Source organism: Erpetoichthys calabaricus, chromosome 5 (genome assembly GCF_900747795.2).
Source record: "Erpetoichthys calabaricus chromosome 5, fErpCal1.3, whole genome shotgun sequence".
In the NCBI taxonomy this organism is placed as follows: Eukaryota; Metazoa; Chordata; class Cladistia; order Polypteriformes; family Polypteridae; genus Erpetoichthys; species Erpetoichthys calabaricus.
In genome coordinates, this window is record NC_041398.2 from 3,195,679 (window position 1) to 3,216,333 (window position 20,655).

General features: G+C 39.8%; 3 protein-coding genes and 1 long non-coding RNA gene across 7 annotated transcripts in view; 2 read left to right on the forward strand and 2 right to left on the reverse strand.

Moving 5' to 3' along the window:
* LOC114652425 (zinc finger protein 883-like) overlaps positions 1-14,746 on the reverse strand; it is a 281,535-nt gene extending 266,789 nt beyond the window's left edge. The window contains exons 1-2 of the mRNA XM_051927846.1: positions 14,597-14,746; positions 6,106-6,645 (exon numbers count right to left, since the gene is read on the reverse strand). Of these exons, the coding sequence (XP_051783806.1) occupies positions 6,106-6,645; positions 14,597-14,729 (673 nt within the window). The 5' untranslated portion in view covers positions 14,730-14,746. The remainder of the gene's footprint in view (positions 1-6,105; positions 6,646-14,596) is intronic.
* The window catches only part of LOC114652525 (zinc finger protein 501-like), a 312,019-nt gene that overhangs the window by 266,789 nt on the left and 24,575 nt on the right, over positions 1-20,655 (reverse strand). The window lies entirely within an intron of this gene.
* LOC114652426 (E3 ubiquitin-protein ligase TRIM16-like) overlaps positions 1-20,655 on the forward strand; it is a 1,019,527-nt gene that overhangs the window by 76,700 nt on the left and 922,172 nt on the right. The window lies entirely within an intron of this gene.
* Positions 1-20,655, forward strand: part of LOC127527867 (uncharacterized) — a 38,804-nt gene that overhangs the window by 8,299 nt on the left and 9,850 nt on the right. The gene's annotated exons all lie outside the window — the stretch shown is intronic.

The window sequence follows — 20,655 nt, forward strand, 5'->3', positions numbered from 1 at the left end:
TACTTCTGTCATTCAGATACTATTTAATAGTTTGTTGTTTTTCAAGGGAACGCAATTGTTTGTAGAAATTCAGTCGCGCCTCTGTCTGTTTGTGCGTGTTTCTCGTATGTTTTCTCAATAATGACACGTGAATTAGCTAGATCCATGAGACAGAAATGTCAAAGCCAGCAGAATCAGATACCAAAACTACGTAGAAAAAACTAAGAAACACGAACTTAACTGCAAAATTGAGTGCACAACAATATCCCGGCGACTTTTACAAATCTGGACAACTTCTCTGCAAGTTTTGACAGCACACCAAAGAGTGGACACGAGAAGATACTTGCAATGACCGCATCAAATCTAAAACTCACCTCAAGAACAAGGAGAAATTAAAATCAATAGGTGTTCACCTTCAATTAACAACAGAGGAAACACCAAATCATCACATGCAAGACGTCACTATGTGCAGGACTTTGTGGCCATGTGAGTCAGATGTACCACTCGAAGAAAATGACAAAGATACGTCTTTTCTTTATTAAGCTTTGTAAACAGGGAGGTGCGCTGCCAGAAGCTGAGTGCATTCTTCGTCAAACTCATTGGCCGTGTCTTTGAACAACATATGGAGGACGTTCTTTAAAAGACTCGTGGCAAGAGAATTTATGCTGTAGTTGATGAAAGCACAGATAGCCGAGAGCACCGCGTCCTCAACATAGTGATAGGCGAGTGAACATTCAGCTGTGTGGTGATTATTTTATGTAGGCAGGTCTAATTGCATGAGATGTATTTACTGTAAATCACGTAACCAATTACATTATATTTAACCGGTATTAATAGTCTTTCCCGTAGAAAACTGTTATTAGTGAACTGCACTGGTTGTTAACGGGTTTCCTTTTATAAATTAACAGCGATGTTTCTGATTTAATAAACGTTTTGCCTGATGGTGATGAGGCACGTGAGCTCCACATTTGACTCAGCAGGTGTCTCCTCAGATGCCACGAGCCCTTAAAAGCAGGTCTCTCTTTCTTAATTTCTATTTAATTCCCTGATTTTGTGTCTTCCAGATGAGTTTGCTTTTGCTTTGTAATTAATTATTTTAAGATATGCAGTAGATGAAGCTACCGATGTACAGCTTTAAAAGCTCCAGATGTAATGATGCATGTTTCTAATCTGTAAACATTTAAAGTTTAAGAATCATGAGTAATAATTTCCATAATTACAATTTCAGGTATTGAAGAGCAGGACTTTCTGTCAGATGCGCAGTGGTAGTGCTGCTGCTTTGCGTAAGGAGACTGTGGAAGATTGTGGGTTCACTTCCCGGTTCCTCCCTGTGTGGATAGCGCTTTGAGTACTGAGAAAAGCGCTATATAAATGTAATGAATTATTATTATTATTATTATGGAGGACTGTAACTTCTCCACCTTGTCACAGGCAGCAGCACTTCAGTCCCTTCACAGCTGAGTCTTCATGACATCTTAGCAGAGCTGGCATCACTAGAAATACTGTAGTGAGGCTGCATCACTAGTGATGTGGTAAAGTCTGCCATCTTCTAGAAGCCTGCCAGGGACCCCCGAGACAGGAAACACCAGGAGGAATAGCTGCTTCAAATCAGTAGGTACCTCGCTGAACATATTCACCTCTACAAAGAGTTGTTTCTGGACGAGAACACATCAGCTCAGGCTCTAACAAATATCCCAGACTCTAAAAGTGAGGTGAACCTTCATCTCAGAAGGACGCGTCAAACTAAATGGCTCTTACAGTTCTGGAGGGCACTCGCTGTCCTACTGCAGTCTCAGCACACAACATCATGGAGGATCTGGGCTCCTACCTGATGAATGGAACTGCAAAATAAGGTTCAGCTGTGCTAGTGTGCTGTGTCATTAAATGGAATGTAAAGTGCCATCTCATTATTATTTGTTTTATTGTAGCTTTTGCTATTTACTGTATTTAAAAAAAATCCAAATTAAGGAAAAATAAAACAGCAAAAACTGAAAAAAATAAATAAATAAATAAAATGGAATTTGTGAAAAAAATAAAACTGATTCCACAGGGCCCTAAGTTTGTGTGAAGACCAAAACTAGCACACTGAAGTGACCTGTAAATAAACTGAGCCTGCTACAAGAAACAGCCAATGTTTGAAATGAGAGATGTTTAAATGTTTATTTGTAATGCTATTGTTAGTGATTTGAAAACCAGAGTTAATGTAAGAGCAGAACGGTGGCGCAGTGGTAGCGCTGCTGCCTCGCAGTTAGGAGTCCCAGGTTCGCTTGCTGGGTTTCCCCTGCGTGGTGTTTGCATGTTCAACTCATGTCTGCATGGGTTCCTCCGGGTGCTCCGGTTTCCTCCCACAGTCCAAAGACACGCCAGTTAGGTGCATTGGCAATTCTAAAATTGTCCCTAGTGTGTGCTTGGTGCGTGTGTGTGTGTGTGTGTGTGTGTGTGTGTGCCCTGCAAGAGGTTTGTTTCTTTCCTTTCACCCTGTGTTGGCTGGGATTGACTCCAGCAGACCCCCGTGACCCTGTAGTTGGGATATAGCGGGTTGGATAATGGATGGATGGATAGTTAATGTTAAAGTAAAATTAGACGTCTCACATTGAGGTACAGTATAGTAACTGTCTGTGGTCCTGCGTAGCCAATGAGGGGCCGGAAATGTAAGAGCCAATCGTAGAAAGTAATGCGTTAAGTTAAATTCATATTAGTGTCTGATTAGTCACAGCCATAGACAATGCTGTAGTCTTTACCCCTGTAAGTTAATAAAAGAACTTTCTTGCTATAACTGAGATTCAGTGTGATCATTGAGACAGTTGATGTTTAAACAGGTCCAAGTGCTCAGGGACTTACAAGACAACATAGAAATGGGACAGGCATGCAGTTATCTGACCGTTCTTCAATGGTTCAGAAACGTTTAGAAGTGAAGTTGTAAAGATTGGAAATGAAACAAAATTTAAAAGCTTTGAACACAACTTTTCTTAAAAAGAACTTCCCTTTTTTTTCCTGTGTCACTTTTCTATTTTTTGCGTGAACTGTTTTACTTAGAAGTTTTACTGAAGCTTTTAAAAATTAAGATATTTTCTCTGTGGAATCATTTTGACACGTCAGGCTTTTGCTGAATGTATGTTTTGTATGTTAGAGCTAGTAATTTTTAGGAAAAACGCAGCTACAGGTTACATTTCTCCTGTTTTTCCAACTGGAGCACAGACAGGTCACGTGACTTACTCGTGGTCACATGGTGTCAATAGCTGAATTTGAACCTGCAACTTCAGGGTTTGATGTCCAAATTCCTAACCACTACCTACCTTTTAAAATAAATCAAACAGTTCAAGTAAAGTGGTGGCACACTGGTTGGTGTTCCTTCCTCACACTGAGCTGCCATTTATAGTTTGGCCACTCCGTGTGTGGTCTTTACATGTTCTGCTGCTGTCTGTTCAATTTCTCCACCTTTCTCTCATATGTGAAAGACAGTCCTGATCAGATCAATTGATCACAAATCAAAATCAGCCAATTATCACTCCAAGTGACTTGACCAATGATCAGCAAATTAGTTGATCTTAACATATGATGTTGAATGATAAAAAAGATGCCAGACAAAGTTCCAACATTACCAAAATACAGAAACACGTCCTCGCCGGTCTAACAGTTTTATTGCCTTCCTACAAGAGATAACAAATTTGCAGTTTGTAATATTTGTGCAAAAAGAAGTCAGTGATGGGGGATTCTCTGCTAACTCTTTCAACAATATAAACCTTATTCAGCATCTGAGAAGTCAACACAGAAGGGACTGGTGTGAAGAACAAGCTGTTCAAAGGCTGAGGCGACCATCAAGCTTAGTCTAACTCAGTCACCTACTCTCACTCGGCCTCCAATAATGGCAGCACTTAGAAATCTCAACCTTATAATACTGACAGCAAGAACACCAAAGACTTACTGTGACAGCAAAAACAGTGGAATTCGTAAGCCTGGACAACCAGCAGCTTTCAGTTCTGGAAGATGTCACCGTCTAGATCATTTAGATCCACAATTCCATCTGCCAGTGAGTGTTTGTTGACTGACTTATTTGTATAATTAATTAACCAGACATTAGATGTGATTAAAATCCCTTTTATTAGCCTTTCTGTGAATGTGTAGGTAGATGGGAGGAAAGGGATTCAGAGTTTTACTGAGCTGGTACATAAATATAAATCGTTATCAAGTGGACGTTGATTAGTTAGAAATTGTAATCAGCTGTCTTACTTGCTTCTTGGGTCAGATAAGGTAGATAAGGTAAAATAATACTAATTACACATAATAAACATTATGTGAATAGTCACTACACATTTATGAATTCTGTAACAGATATTATTATCATAATGATTTTTTTCCCCAAATAGAACAATGGTACAAGGACACGTATTTCACAGATGATTGCAAATCTCAAACACATAAACTGCTTAGTGCCAGTGTCTCGACCACACAGACGCACTCGGACTGACAGACGACAGTCAAGAGATCAAAGAAACTCCACACCAACAGAACTGCAGAATGAATGAAGAAATTGTCAATAAAGATAAAAAGGATATTTGAGTCAGCAGCCCTCAGAGGTGAATCTTTATCTCTGTGAACCTCAAACCACAAGAGATGCTGGGCCACTGGCTGTCTGGAGGACCAATAAAAGTCGTTGTCCTACCTGTGTCCTTCTTATACAAGTGGGGACAGCGAGGGTCTGTTCAGTACGGCAGCACACGTCGTGGATGACAGGAGGACCAGACTGTCCTCAGAACAGAGATGCTTACATTCTTAGATAAGAACCTGAAGCGTTCACCAAGACTGTCTCGTTTTCTTCTTGTCGGAGTAGACGGCTACAAATATCTAACTGAATATTTTATTTGATTAGAAAGGTGGAGTATGATTAAGACATGCCTTTTGTTTTGTTCAGCTTGTTTTTGTTCCATTATGTGTGCATTATGGGTAAATGTTCTTTGTTTATGCTGTATGCCGTAGCAATTCATTATGGAATGTGAAGTTTATGCATGGCTAAAAATACATTTATTATTTAAAAAAAGTAAAGAAAAACAGTATTATTATTATCATTATTATTATTGATATCAGCAGATCCTAATGGAATGGATGATCAATATCAGCTCTAAATACTCCGATCAGAGCCTTCCTACCCAATAATATGTCTGAATTTAGGTTTTCTCTTCTTAATTGTAATGTATGTGATGATATTTACATCCTCTAGAACCTAATATGGACTAAAAATATATACATACAAATATATCTGCCTGTGTTAGGGGGCACAGTGTTTAGCACAGCTGCTTTATTGTTCAGGTGTCCTGGGGTCAAATCCTGCCCACAGTTGTTCTACGTAGGGGCTCTGAATGGCGTTTCTGGTTATTCAGGTTCTTCCCCTCATCCCCAAAAACATGCAGGTGAAGTGGAGTGGTGACTCCAAATTGACCCGATGTGACTGTGGGAGACAGAAGGGCCCAAGATCATCTCCAAATGAAGATTTCACACGACTGCCAACTTCTCCAGGCCATGCTGCCCCAGCAAGTTCAGACTGAGCGCACAACACAAGATGCTGAAGGAGGACCCTGAGACCCCCTGAATGTCATCATGGCTCGTACAAGTAGCTCTTGTTACTGTTAATGTCAAAGTGCACAAGATTACCATTAGAAAGTTGAGGTACATATTAGGTGTGCACTGGCTTGAGCAAATTCACTCTTATTTTATGCACGTGGTGAGGATTTTATTCTTAGTTATTTATTTCTTTTTCTGGACATTTCTACCTTAACTGCCTCACAATTTAAGAAATGTACATGTCTTTAACAAAATATGACTTTTGATATTCTCATTGAACGTAATGCGCTATTGGTCTAACATACGTCACAACTTCAGTCAAAGCTTCATGATGTTCAATTCGTGCACTGAACACTTTAGATTTTTCCTTATTCACCCATGTTTTTCTAATTTATCATTTATTAGGTAAGCTATTGTTTGTTATTATGGGCCCGAGCAGGTGGTCTTTATCCAAGTTCAATTAACTGTGCTTTCCACTCTCATTTCAATCTTCTAAAAACATTAAAAGCAACCACCATTAGAATTTATAAATGCTCTCTTTCTTTTATATTTAATCACATTACTCACTTATTCCAACACTCCCAGGTGACTCTTCTCCTTCTCTCCCATTTCCCTCAGTGATTTTCTCTTCAGACTCTGATAACTCTGATTTCAGCTCTGCAGAATTCTCCTGTGTAGCCAGTTGTCCCATATTAGTGGACCAGGGCTGTAAACTGGATGGAGATTCTTCACAGGCCTCTTGCTTGAAAATATCCTCAGTTTCATGCTTTTGAAGTTCAAGAACACCTGAGAAATCATTCAAATCCTCAGCTTTAATGGCAGCAGTCACCCTCTTGCCCTCCTCCTCCTCTTTAAAAACTGAAATTCTTTCTTCGTGATCCTCCAGCTTCACACACACATCCTCTGGTGTGAGCCGCTCACAGTCCTCTTCTTTAATGTCCACTGTTCTTTCATCCACGCCATCTTCTTTGGCAGAGGCCATGCTCTGTGGGAAACTCTTCTCTCTCTTTAAGTGTCTTCTCTTCTCAGATTCTCTTCTCAGATGGACAGCCCTGAGCTGGAGGCCATTAGACACCTCAGTGTATGGCCATGTGAAATGGGAAAGCCCTGTGAAAATAAAAGTAGCATTAACTTCATAAAGTCAGTAAAAATAATGAGCACACTTTAGGGTCACAGTGCCCTCCATGAGGTTTGGTTCAAAGTCACATTTTTTTGATTTCCTCCTCTGCCTCACAGTTTAAAATTTCAAATCACACAATTCAGATGTGATCAAAGTGCACTGCAGACCTTCATTAAAGGGGATTGTCATACATTTCAGTCCCACCATGTAGATATGACAACACTTACAGGAACAGCATTGTGATGTCAATTTGAGCAGAAGACCTGAACAAAGATGAAGGTGTGATTACTCTGATAGAAAGGCTTGATGCTGTGATTGTAAAGGAGAAAAAAAGATCATATCTATGAGGCATATTCAGATTTTACAGAGTTAAAAGGGTGAGTGCAGTTTCTATCTTGGATTATATAATCGATTTTGAGCAGAGATATCCTGAAGGGTAATTCCATGTCAAATCATCACACTTTTGGATCTCATCATCACAGATTTTAACAAAAAAAAAAATTCTGGAGATGTTCATGACATTATAATGTAGCTTTAGTAAACAATTAGCCAATTTAAAATATAGTTTGTTTTTTTTTACTTTTCAAATCTTAACATTATAATCAGTCATAACATGGTCATTTTTCCATTTTCAGGATAGCATAATATTTTCACAAAATACAGAGCTGGAAAAGATCTTTAAAAGAACATGAGAACCATTTCTGTGCAACTTTTATTTAGGGAGAAATTGGCAGTCAAAGTCCTAACCCAACACAGCATTCAAACTTTGTTATCTTAAATCTCCTTATTATTGTTCATCCAAGACACGTGCAACTTCAGTTCCAGGGGTCACTCAGATGACCAAAAAAATATAACGCACACATTTAGAGACGACTATAAAGTCTTATACTCTACTGAGATTAAGGAAGACAAGACACAATGTAATGCAGTTCTGGACGCATTAGAGATACCACAAATAGATACTCTTAGTGCAGTGGAATTGGATAAACCTCTGGTGATATCCGAATAGGATTGAATGGAAGTACCTTTCACTACATTGGATAAATTCGGGTTTGGCCCAAACATTTGTGCATGGATCAAACTACTGTATACCAATCCAGAATCTTCAGTTTGTATTAACAACATTAATTCAGACTACTTTAAACTAGAATGTGGTACCAGACAAAGATGCCCCTTGTCACCACTGCTCTTTTCAATCGCCGTTGAGCCACTGGCAGTTCACTGTCAAAATGGTTAAGAGAAACAGGGGATTATCAGAGAAGGACTTGAACAGAAACTTTCTCTCTGTGCAGATAATATGGTGCTGTATATATCACACCCACGAAACACTGTGCCTGCGATTCTAACAGCGCTAATAGAATTTCAAAAGATTTGGTCACAGAATTAATTTGAATAAAAGTGTGTTCCTTCAATTGAATTCTCAAGCACACAATATTAGATTGGACTCCTTCCCTTTTATCATCGCAGATCAGTTTAAATACCGAGGGGTAAACATCACAAGTAAACATAAAGCTCTTTATCAACAAAATGTTTCCGTCTATAAGGAAAAAATTAAGCAAGACTTGCATAGATAGTCAACCCTTCATCTCACTTTAGCTGGAAGAATTAACATCGTTACGATGAATATCCTTCCTAAGCTTCTCTTTTAAGATTCAAAACATTCCAATATACATCAATAGATAGATTTTTAAGAAATCAGATTCAACCATAAACTCATTTATTTGGAATTTAAAACATCCGCGTATCCAAAGAGTGACCCTACAAAGACCTAAGGCAGAAGGTGGCATGGCTCTACCTAACTTTCAGTTATATTACTGAGCAGCAAATATACAAACTATAAAAACCTGGACACAAATAGATGAACAGACACAGGTTTGGTCCGCAATACAAATACAACCCTGCAGCTCTTCTTTATATTGCCAGCTTTGTCCCCCAATAAATGCAAGTTATTTCCAGTATACTAACAACCCAATTGTGCTTCACTCACTCAGAATATGGAACAAATGGAGGAAGTACATTAAGACAGAGAAACTTTATATCTGTGGTACCTCTGCATGAGAACCATCTTTTTCCATCCCCTCAAACAAATGCAGTTTTAAATGTCTGGAAAACATTTGGAATTAAATCACTTAGAGATCTGTACATAGACAACATTTTTGCATCCTATGAATAATTACACTCCAAATGTAACTTTCCAGCAACACATTTCTTTCACAATCTTCAAATTTGAAACTTTCTTAAACAGAACCTGCCTAATTTTCCTCAACTCCCACCTACTTGAGGACTTAGACAGCATTTCTGTAATTTATAAAACCATTTTACAGTCCCTCCCTTTCAAAGATCCAAGAGGACTGTGGGAAAAGGATCTCTCACTGAACATCACAGAAAAGAAGTGGAAGGCAGCAATGCAGAGAATTCACTTGAGCTCCATATGTGCAAAGCATACAATTATTCAACTCAAAATTATATATTAAGCACATCTGTATCATTTAAAATTGTACAAAAGGTTTCCAGAGCAAAATCCAACCTGTGAAAGTTACAATCAAGTTCCAGCCTCACTGGAGCAAAATCTTTAAATGCCTGTCAGACAGCCTTGGTGTCACAATCCCCACTAAGCCATTAACAGCTGTGTCTGGTGGGCTCACAGAGGGGCTTAAAGTGGAGAAGGACAAACAAACTTTACTACACTATTGGCACGTAGACTTTTGTTGCTCAACTTGAAGAATCCTAACTCTCCTCTTCTAAGTCAGTGGGTAACTGATGTTATAAACTATTTGAAACTGGAAAAAATCAAATTCTCACTTAGAGGATCTGTGCAGAACCTTTTAAAAACCTGCAGGATCTGATCAATAACATTTTAGAATAAGCTTTTAAATTGAGGAAGCAGATTCTCTCACCTCTTTTTTATTTTTTTTATTCTATTTATTTTTATTCATTTAGTTATCTACATAGTTTTACTTTTATTGAGGTTTTACTCTGCAGACCAAGCTCTCTTTCTTATGGGTTGGGGGTTGATTTGTTTCTAACCTAGTTTTGTTAAACTTAACTTGCTTGTATGGAATGTTATTTGATTTTAATAAAATTAATAAAATGTTATAAAACAAAATTGTAATATTATAATCACTCATTACATGGTCATTTTGGGGATAGCATAGTATTTTCACAACCAATAGAACTGTAAAAGAGCTTTAAAACAACATGAGAACCATTTCTGTACACTTATATTTATAATAATAATAATTATAATACATTTTATTTATACAAGGCGCCTTTCAGAGAAATCAAGGACACCAAACAAACAATAAATAAATAAAAGACACAATTATAAACAACTTAAAACATCAGAAAATCTAAAAATTAAAACCAAACAAAACCACTATAATCAGAAGGAAAAAGAAAAAGCCATTTTAAACAGAAGCGTTTTAAGTTTACATTTGAAGGATAAATATGATTTGATATTTCGGAGATCCGCAGGTAATGAATTCCAGAGCTTGGCAGCAGAACTGCTGAAAGCTCTGCTCCCCATGGTGGTTAGATGGGCGGGAGGGACGGTCAGATGGGTGGAGGAAGAGGATGTAAGGTTACAGGATGGAATGGCAACATGAAGAAGGTCAGACAGATATGGAGGGGCGAGGTTATGGATGGCCTTAAATGTTAACAGCAGAATCTTAAAATCAATACGAAACTTGATTGGGAGCCAATGAAGCTGCTGCAAGACCGGAGTAATATGATGAATAGATGGGGTTTGAGTGATGATATGTGCTGCAGAATTCTGGACTAACTGAAGCTTATGAAGAGATTTATTAGGGACACCAAAGAGAAGTGAATTGCAATAGTCCAGCCGAGAAGTAAGAAGACTCTGAACAAGAATGGCAGTGGTATGAGGAGTGAGGGAGGGGCGAATGTGATTAATATTACGTAGGTGGAAGTAAGCAGACCGGGTGATGTTATTAATGTGACATTGGAAAGATAGAGTACTGTCGAGGATGACACCCAGAATCTTGACCTGAGATGATGGGGAAACAACAGAGTTATCAATAATAAGAGAAAGATTATTGGTTTTGGATAATGATGATTTCGAACCAATGAGGAGAACCTCAGTTTAGTCACTGTTTAATTTAAGAAAATTCAAAGAAAACCAGGATTTAATTTCAGAAATGCAGTCAATAAGCGAGGGTGGTGGAAAAGAGGAGGTGGGTTTACCAGCAAGGTAGAGCTGGGTGTCATCAGCATAACAGTGAAAATTAATGTTATATGTGCAAAAAATATTGTCAAGGGGAAGAAGGTAAATAATAAAAAGAAGAGACCCCAGGACAGAGCCCTGAGACACACCAGAAGTAACAGCGGTGGGTTGGGATGTGAAGGTTTTAAGTTGTATGAACTGAGTGCGGCCTGAGAGGTAGGATCTAAACCAATCAAATGGAGTAGAAATTTATGTAGAAATAGACAGTTAAAGTCCTAAACTTTGTGATATTAAATCTCCTTATTATTGTTAATCCAAGACACGTGCAATTCAGTTCCATGGGTCACTCAGAAAACCAAATCAGCAGGCCAAGTCTCGTTAAAATCTGTGACGAAGAGGTCCATAAGTGTGACGATGTGACACGGAGTGACCTGCATGTGTAGATATAACATGGCTGTCCTGATGCTGTGTGAGCTTTTAAGCTGCTGGACATGGCGTGTTTAGATACGAACCAAACGCAGCTGGCATTAACGGCATGGATGGCACTTACTATTACTTCAGTGGAATTGGCAAAATGAGAATTTTTGTAGTAAAGTCAAGTCTGGTAACAATGGGCATTACTGTCACACATGAAACTGCGCATTTCACCAGTCAGACAACACAACAGTGCCAGGCAATAATCTGTTAGACAAATATGGATGGAGATCAAAATGCATTATCATCAGAGCACTGGGCTAAAGACTGCACAAAAATAAATAAACAGGTGATAACAACAGAGGAGACTGGAAAATACAGAGGACTGTGAAGAATGAAACATGATGTCATTTACAAAGGAATCAAAATCAGACACATTTAGTGTTCTGGTTGCATCTTTAGGATTTAAGGCAGCTGGCATTAACAGTACGGATGGCACTTACTTTTGCTGCAATGGTATTGGTGCCAATGATAATTTTTTACTAAAGTCTGGTAACAATGGGCATTACTGTCACACATGAAACTACATATTTCACCAGTCAGTAACCAGAATGAAGTCAAAAAGTTGAGGAACTCAAACATTTCAAGCAGCAGAGCTTTCATATTTGGAGGTGGCAAAGATGTTCATTCTACCAAATGAATGAAAATTCCATGATGTGGCACTGAAACAAATGTGGTGCCAACTGAAATGCCAATGTTGTTAAGTAAAGAGAGCAGAGATTGGGAGGAGGCGCTGATTACAGTGAGCTGTCACACCCAGTGATCCCCCCAGATTGAGACCCCAGTGCAGCTGTACAGCAGGTGACACCTCAGCAGCACACTGAACAGTCAAAGGTTTGTTATGGTGGCAGAAGTGCCAGTCCTGTCACCAACACCCAAGTTTTCACTGCAAGTTGGTGGACCTGCTTGCTCACTAACGTCATACCCACGATGGATGTTCAGTAAAATGTCCTTAAAAAGGTCAGGGACACTTTAAGGTTTGTCATGAAGGCCGTGATCACCTCGACTGTGTGACTGCAGTTTGTAAGTTTCAATGCAGCAATAAGTACACAGCAAGAAATTTACACGGAGAACCTTCAGACCAGTGCCAGAGAACCTTCTAGAATCATGAAAAGAGATGATCCCCTCAGTGCACCTGAACTGGAACAACTCAAGTCAAAAACAGGGCCGACTCTCTGGGTGGGCAGCCAAAGCAGACCTGATGTAACATTTGATGTCTTCATCTCAGCATCCAGCACAAAACCTGTTAAGGTGTCAACAATCCATGACGCCAAGCAGGTCACTCACAAGATGAATTCTGGGAAAGTGGCCTTGAAGTTTCAACACCTAGAAGAGAGGAGTCATTGAGATTCAGTGTTTAAAGTGGTAGTTTGTCTTTCCTGAGGGGGCTGCCAGTTGCTTTCTTTGTGTTTTTCGGCTCTCAGTCCAAACACAGTCACTCCTGCCAAAGCTGCTCTGATGCTCCATCACACACACACACTGCCTTTCACACCCCAACCCAAGGCCATCTGATAAGCTGAAGCTCTCCAACTGGGGGGTCTTTCTGTCCTGCTGAGAGTCACCTGACAAACCGGTTTGAAGCAGTTCAACCAACTCGGCCATCAAATTCCTCAGTCAGTCCTAAAGACTGTGGGGGGTGAGGGGGTCTTTAAACATGAAAGCTTCTCACCAATGAAACACTAATATCACACTGCTGTGTCTAACTTACAAATAAAGACACAAAATATTTACCAACTTACATACAAAAGTTCACAGCTTAACAACATTCAAGTCGAGTCGAGAAGACGAGAATAATAAAAAAATAAAATAAAATAAAAATAAAAAGGTGTTTCCACAGTCCCCGCTATCTGTAATTAATCTAATTCTGATATTGTCTGGCACATTTTAGCATACATTAATATAAACTGAGAACAGACTTTCTCCGAGAAAACAGTTCTTAATAGGAAGTAACGTCATTGAGATGTAAAGAATCGGTTCACTTTAAAGCGCCTGCCATTTGGATTAACGCTTCTTCACATATTCTTCATAACTGCATTGCTTCTCAAACACACTTTACTTAAAGAAAATAAATTTCAAAAGGCTCTTCTTCTTCAAAGACACGTGGCTACGCAATTTATTCTCATTTTAAAATAACTTCACATAAATTAACAAAATATTTTCTCAATCGCCCCTAATTTCCAAAGCCCTGCACTCGCAGTAAATGCCGTCTGTCGGTTTGCCCCCTTATTGTGAACACTGTGGCCCATTCCCCCCCATGACTGACCCCCTGCTCACCACTTTAAACAATGAGGACAGACAGCTGAGCTCCAGCCCATAATAGTCGAGTCGCGGCTCTGCTGCTTTCACATTTTGTATTTTGATGGCTTCATGTGGTCCGACACAAACAGCCCGATTGGCTGGAGTCCTGTTCTTCATTTAACACGGCCATCTCTCGTAAGCTAAAGTATCAAAGTGTACAGAAATACTGAAAGTAGTTGTGAAGGATAAACGACATTAAATAAAACAATACCGTTACAAATATCACACAACTGTACTCGTAATGCCATGCCAGCTGTAGATTTGACTGTATCACTCCAGCAGCACTAGCTTGTGTAATGTTTGTATTCTTCATTTCCCATTAAACGAATCAAAGTCTCCCTGTTACAGTGAAACCGCATGAGCATCTTAACTGATAAGAAAATACCAAAAAATGAAATCATTTATTTTTTTCTAATAGGTCTCAGTATGATACAAACTGGTGGAAATAAAACCTGAACGCGCTCTGTAAAGTTACATCGTGCGACGTCACTTTAACAAAGTTTGCCGATGACGGCTTTAAAGGAAAAAACACAAAGAACACGCAGAGCTCGAGAAAAATTAGAAATGAACGACGGGGCCGTGCGGGAGCGAGCGGCTGAACAAGCGCGTGGCCGACGGACAGCACAGTTCGGAGCATGCGCGATATCAAAAGGCGAATCGGCGCGGAAAAGTGCACGAGCGCGAAGAGAGCAGAAGTTAACGCGCCTCCGCCAAGTCAGATGTAGTATTACATTTCATGGGACACCGACCGGAAAATAAATTAACGTAGCAGCAGCTAAAAGTGCGTCACCCACAATAAACTCGCGAAGGTGCGATTTGCTGTGCCGCCTCCTCCTCCACGTAGACCTCAATCCCCAACACTTAAAAGCGAACCACGCGGCCTCAGGCACCTCCTCAAATTTAACGCCGCTCAGCATGTCGCGATCTTCCTCACTGCCGGCATTCCCACCCGTACGCGATCCCCACTTTCGACTTTGTCTCACCTTCCGCACCTCTGCTTGGTCTTCTGGCCGTAAAGAAGTCTGAGCACGAGGGTCTCACAATTGCAAACAGAGAGGAACTGCAGCACGCGATAGATACAGTAGCTACTACGTCATCACGGAACGCCCACAACATCTTTCACGGGACGCCCACTGCAAGGATGAACTGCTCGCTTATTGTAAGGCATCATCACTGAAGCGACGACCGCTGTAAGAATGACAGCAATTGGTGTTACTTGAGACAAGCAGAAATGTCTTTTAGTCTCGAAGCTTTTTAATTTAAATTAATGCAACTAATTTCTATGCATCTTGCCAAAAAAAGTTACTGTTTCAAAAGGCTGCTTAATAAGTTTTTTTCCTCAAGTGTCACATTATACTGCAAGTAAAAAAAGCATATTAGCGTCGCCATGTTTCAGACATACATTATGAGAACAGTAACCCACATGGACATGGAGGGAACATGCAGGCTGTGGGCAGGGAGGACTTGAGATCTGAACTCTGGTCACTTTGGTGAGACCACCGCCATTATTGGTCCTTTCTTTGAAACTTTTGTTATGTTTTGTTTTTAGTCATGTTTTAATCAAATAAATTATATGTAGTTATAAAGATAATTATTTCTAATTATGAAGATTTACCATTTATTAATTTAATGTGGCTTAAAATGATTTATTCTTAGAAAACACAATTGGACTTTGCAGTTATTGGTACTTGTACAGCTTTTTCTTTCTTTCTTTCTTTCTTTCTTTCTTTCTTTCTTTCTTTCTTTCTTTCTTTCTTTCTTTTCTTTTCTTTTTTGCAACCATGAACATGAGAACATTGGATAAACCCTCCATGATGGTGTTAATGGCACCTCAAAGTAAACTTCTAGCATGCTGCTACCCATCCAAAGCAAGCAAGTCAGTTTTCAGGCTCGGCCGACATGTAAATATTGTGGCAGTCCACGTGGACGAGGGAGGAAGCACTGCCAGCATATGGAAAGACAGGCAACTCTGTCAACCAGCCAAGCACTTTGCTAGAGTGGGCCTGAAACGCAAGAGAAGACACATGGAAGGGAAACTCCTTACCATTGACCCAGAGGCAAACCAAGCAGACAGCAGTGCTGATAATGAGTTTTTTTTTTTCATTATTTTTAACAAATTTGCAAAAATCTCAAGTCATGTTGTCATTATGGGGTGTTGTGTGTAGAATTCTGAGGAAAAAAATGAATTTAATCCATTTTGGAATAAGGCTGTAACATAACAAAATGTGGAAAAAGTGATGAAGCTCTGTGAATACTTTCCGGATGCACTGTAAGCTCTTTCATGTGCCGTGGTGCACTCATCCCATATTATTAACTTTGAATGTTGCAAGACTTTTGCCTTTCCAGAGCCCTTGCGTATGTTGCAAATTGGATTTTCGTCGTGAGCGAGGTTTAGTGGTAATTGGAATGCCGAATGTGCTGCACAGCCTCCATCTAATAATGTGGAAGTGATTCCCGATGACACTACAGCCAGATCTATGTCACCATTCGCTTGTATCTCAGCAAGAATCAGGTTTATTAAGAATGTTTTTCCTGTTCCTCTAGGAGAATCAAGGAAAACAACACCACCATTTCCTTTTTTAATCAAACCCATTATATGATTGAATGCAGTTAACTGGTCTGCTGTTAAAGGGGTTTGTTCGTGGCTAAAAGTTGTCTTAAAACATTTACATCGTTTCTCTTAAGACATCCGTATCTATTGCATCTGATGCTGCCCTGTTTGGAGCTGGTAAACCCAAGTGTAGTAATGTTTTGCTGGTTATATGAAGACACTTGTCCTCTATTCGTATAAGAGCTTTATTATAAATAGCCTGAGTGTAATTTACATCTATATTGGGATTGGCCATCTGTTGTTGATGAAGTATATCCTCACTAAGGCTGTCTTTGTACTTTTCCCAAAGACTTGACAGGTTTGATGGAGTGCAAGTTGTAAGAATAATTGCAAATAAATCCTGTAATTGAGGAGCAAAGCGTGTTACAGATGCCTCAAGAAGCGTGGTGTCCCAGTGTTGATCGTCTTCTAGTAAACCAAGTTTCTGGCAAGCTCCACGATAGGTCTCACATACATGTCCATCGACAGTTTTCAATGAAGTAAAAGATGTAGGTCAATGGATCATGTGGAGCAAGAGGCGCAGGTAGTAGCATTCTGAGTTGTTTGGGTGAACGGTGTATACACGTCCTATAGTATCACTCAATCGAATTCCGTCATGACCTGGCACTATTGCACCTTGTTTCCTTCTATTAAACGTTTCTGAGGATGCATTCCATGTATAATATCTCGGTACATTAGTATACAACAATGTTCTCTCAAATGGATTGCCCTGACAGAGTTGAAAAAAAGCAGTCAGTGTTGTGTTGGGTGTTTGCAAGGCTACATTATACATATTGTCTTCATTAAAATATACACGTTGTCCATTTTCCAAATGTACACATAGGTGTACAACCATTGGATAACGTTCGTGGATATGAAAACGAAGCAAACGCCATACTGCTTCATTGCTACTAATGTATTGTCCCATTTGGTGCTGTGTTATTTCATCATTGGAGGAGTCATTATTAACCTGTAGGACAGCCATGTTGACATATTTTCAATTGCACTTTATCAACTTCACAGAATTACAGAACTCTACATTTATGTGCGCATGAAACATTTTTGAGAGCAAAGGAGAGTAAGGCACAACCCATCTGTTGTCGACTTCCACATCTTGATATTGATTATCCACCTTTAATTTAATAATTGCAGTGTACCCTCCATCACATGGTTTCTGTCGTAATATCGAGGATAACCATCGTCGGTAGTTTCTGTTTTCTGAATCATTTCCCTTGGGTAACGTTTAGTGCACTTGTTGTTCTTCATGCATGGAGACCTTATGTTGATGGCACCACAGGGCCCATGGATTATGTGCTTAGATATGATCTCAGATAATACTGGATCATCCTGAGGATTTGGAAGCTCGGCCGAAATAACTCTATCAACATGTGTAGAGCGTATTTTTTCCTTTAACCATACCAAGGTGTGAGCATGTGGAAGACCCCTTTTTTGCCACTCAATTGAGTACATCCATCAGTTTGGCTGTCCGTAGATGTGGCTTTTTGTAATCACGTCCATCAACTTGAGCAACTTTAATTTAAATACTCAGACAGTCAAATCATGTCGATCAGCTGGTGACTGACCACTGAATAGTTCTTTTTAAATGTCATACCAGTTTGGATTGCAGGTGAAAGTTATAAACAGGTCTGGGTGTCCATATTGACGAACATATGACATAGCGTCCTGTGTATATTCATGCATGTGCCTCGGACTACCTGTATACGTTGCCGTTAAAATCACCATTCTTCCGATGTTATTTGCAACTCCATCGTTAGATATAACATCTCTTAAATGAATATAATCGTCAACACACAGCTTCTTCTGATTCATCCGGGTGAATAAGAGTCGTTCCGATTCTACTTTGGCATACATGTCGACAATATACTGATGAAGAGCTGTCTGCAAAGTAAAATATTGTTCAGTTGACCTGCTCGAATCATTATGCGGTATGCATAATAGTCCTTGGCTTAAATTTTTTTTTATTTGTGAGCTCCAGTCTTGACATTAATTTGCTTTAAATTAAAGTCATACCCATCTTCTCCTTTGGAAAAAATTATGGGATATTGCAGAGCATCGTATGACCTGTGCATTTCTGAAATACGCTGCAAGCCTTCTTGACGTCTTTGAAGGACAATGTCTCTGGTGCCGACATGTTCTCCGACCAATACAATTGCCACTTCATTAATGGTAGGTGTGTTAAATCTTCGCTCATGCTTATTAACTGGAGTTTTATCTGCTCTGATGATTAATTTGTATTGATCTGTCGGCATTCTTTCGAGACCGGTTTTGAACATTTTCACTAACGCATTATGTTCATGCATAATTTTTTGGATGTCAAGAACAATTTCTTTGTTGGTACCAGGAATTGTATCACAACGTAATGTTGCTTCTTCGTCTTCATTCCCAAAAAAATACATTTGGAGGAATTTGTGGCTCTCATCAGGCAACGGCATTAATGACTGAATTCTGTGATAGATTTGCCCCCGTATTTTAAATGTAGGCATAAAGCCAGACTCTTCGGTAGCAGCCGTGGTGCCAAAGGATGTCATCTGAAAACACAAATTGTATTTCCTAATGTTCTGTAGAAAATGAGTTGAATGTGGATTTGTGCCAGAAATAAGAGACAACAACGGTTCAGGTGGATGGCTTAAAGGTGTTAATTTCACCTTGCTGTCTGAACAGCACATCCCACGTGATTCAAATTTAAACTTCTTTGCTTGGCAGTACTGACAGACGATGTCCACTTCTCCTATTGTAACTTTTGGATGTAGGCAATCATCTTCTTCAATGTTATAATTGAATCCCTCCATATACAGACCCTGACGGCTGTGTGACGTGGTAGCCTGTGAATACTGCATCCGTCGAATTCGATTCTGTTCAGCACGTTGTTCGGGTGTTTGTGAGGCCCTCAATTGTGATTGTTGTATACGTTGATCAGCGAGCCTTCTCTCTCGATCTGCTTCTGTCTCACTTTCTCTGTGTAACCTGACTCTTTTTGTCGATGTTGGTGGTTCCTCAAGTTCCCCAATAAATTTTTTTGGAGGATTTGCCCCGGTATTTTAAATGTTGACATAAACCTAGAATGTTCGGTAGGAGCCGTGCTGCCAAACGATGTCATCTGAAAACACGAATTGTATTTCGTAATGTTCTGTAAAAAATCACTTGAATGTGGATTTGCGCCAGAAATAAGAGACAACAACGGTACAGGTGGATGGCTTAAAGGTGTTAATTTCACATTGCCGTCTGAACAACACATCCCATGTGATTCAAATTTAAACCGCGCCTCTTAGCGTCCACTTTGTTCTTACGACCCATCGCCGCTGAAGGCGGTTTACAGCTCAGCAGAGTTAAAAAGTGGAAAGAAGCAAAGCTGTTTTCTTCATGTCTTCTACTATCAAGTACTGGGAATTAAAAAAAAGTTACAATGTGGCAGTTTTGTCTGTCTCTCAGCGCTGGAGTCCAGAGCGGAGGACTGGGAGAGGGAGACTCGGGGCGCAATACGTAATACGTAATTTACATATCGCGTGGTCATACGTAATTTCTGTTTCAAACACGAAAACAATTTATATATATATAGATAGGCCTCATCTCAGAAGAAGAAGAGGAAGAGAACAGAATGACATCAGTTGAGGGCACCAGCCACGTGCCACCGCTGTCATGTGATCATCAGCCCAGCATCTCATGAAGAACTTCGAGTGCTCCATCAACGCTGCCCTGGACATTCACTGTGACATCTTTAACTTTTGTAAGCTTTTCCTAAAGACTATATATATCCAGACTTTGCTCTCCACGGTGTGTTTAATGCTTTTCTCTACTGGTATTATTGCTCTTTAATAAACACCTCACTGCTTTTAATTTTCTATACTTTGTCTTCATATCCAGAGTGATTGAGGTAATAAAGAAATTTGTGAAGAGCGCCTGGCGCAGTGTGAAGTGCCATATGATCCAAACTGCCAGGTTTATCGAGCTGTGGATGAAGAGCTCAGCCCAGTAATGACGAGTGCATTAAAGTCAAACATTTACTGCTGATAAATGGCTGATAGCCGGGGATGTTGAGCCTTTGTATGTCTGAATATATTCTCGGATACCAAAGGTGATATTTAGGTGTGAGATATATCGGAGACATCGCCCGTTGTTCATGCCTATGATAGTCTCTCGGAGTGCTGGGGAGAGCGGACTGTGCTTGTGTTATTCAGACGGCACTCGTGTGTGTTAAAGTGCTGTGGATAACGTGCTGTGTGTACGTCTTTCATACGGTACTTGTGTGGTGAGGGTCTGTGTGTCTGCGTATGTCTCTGTCTGTGTGTGTTCATCTTAAAGTGCGACAGGAGACCAACCCGGTAACGAACTTGACGAGCACACTGACCCTTAAAGAAAAGAGGTAAAGGGTAAGGAGAGGGAAATCCCACGATAATACAGCCTCGAAGTGACACTTCAAACATCTGTACTTTG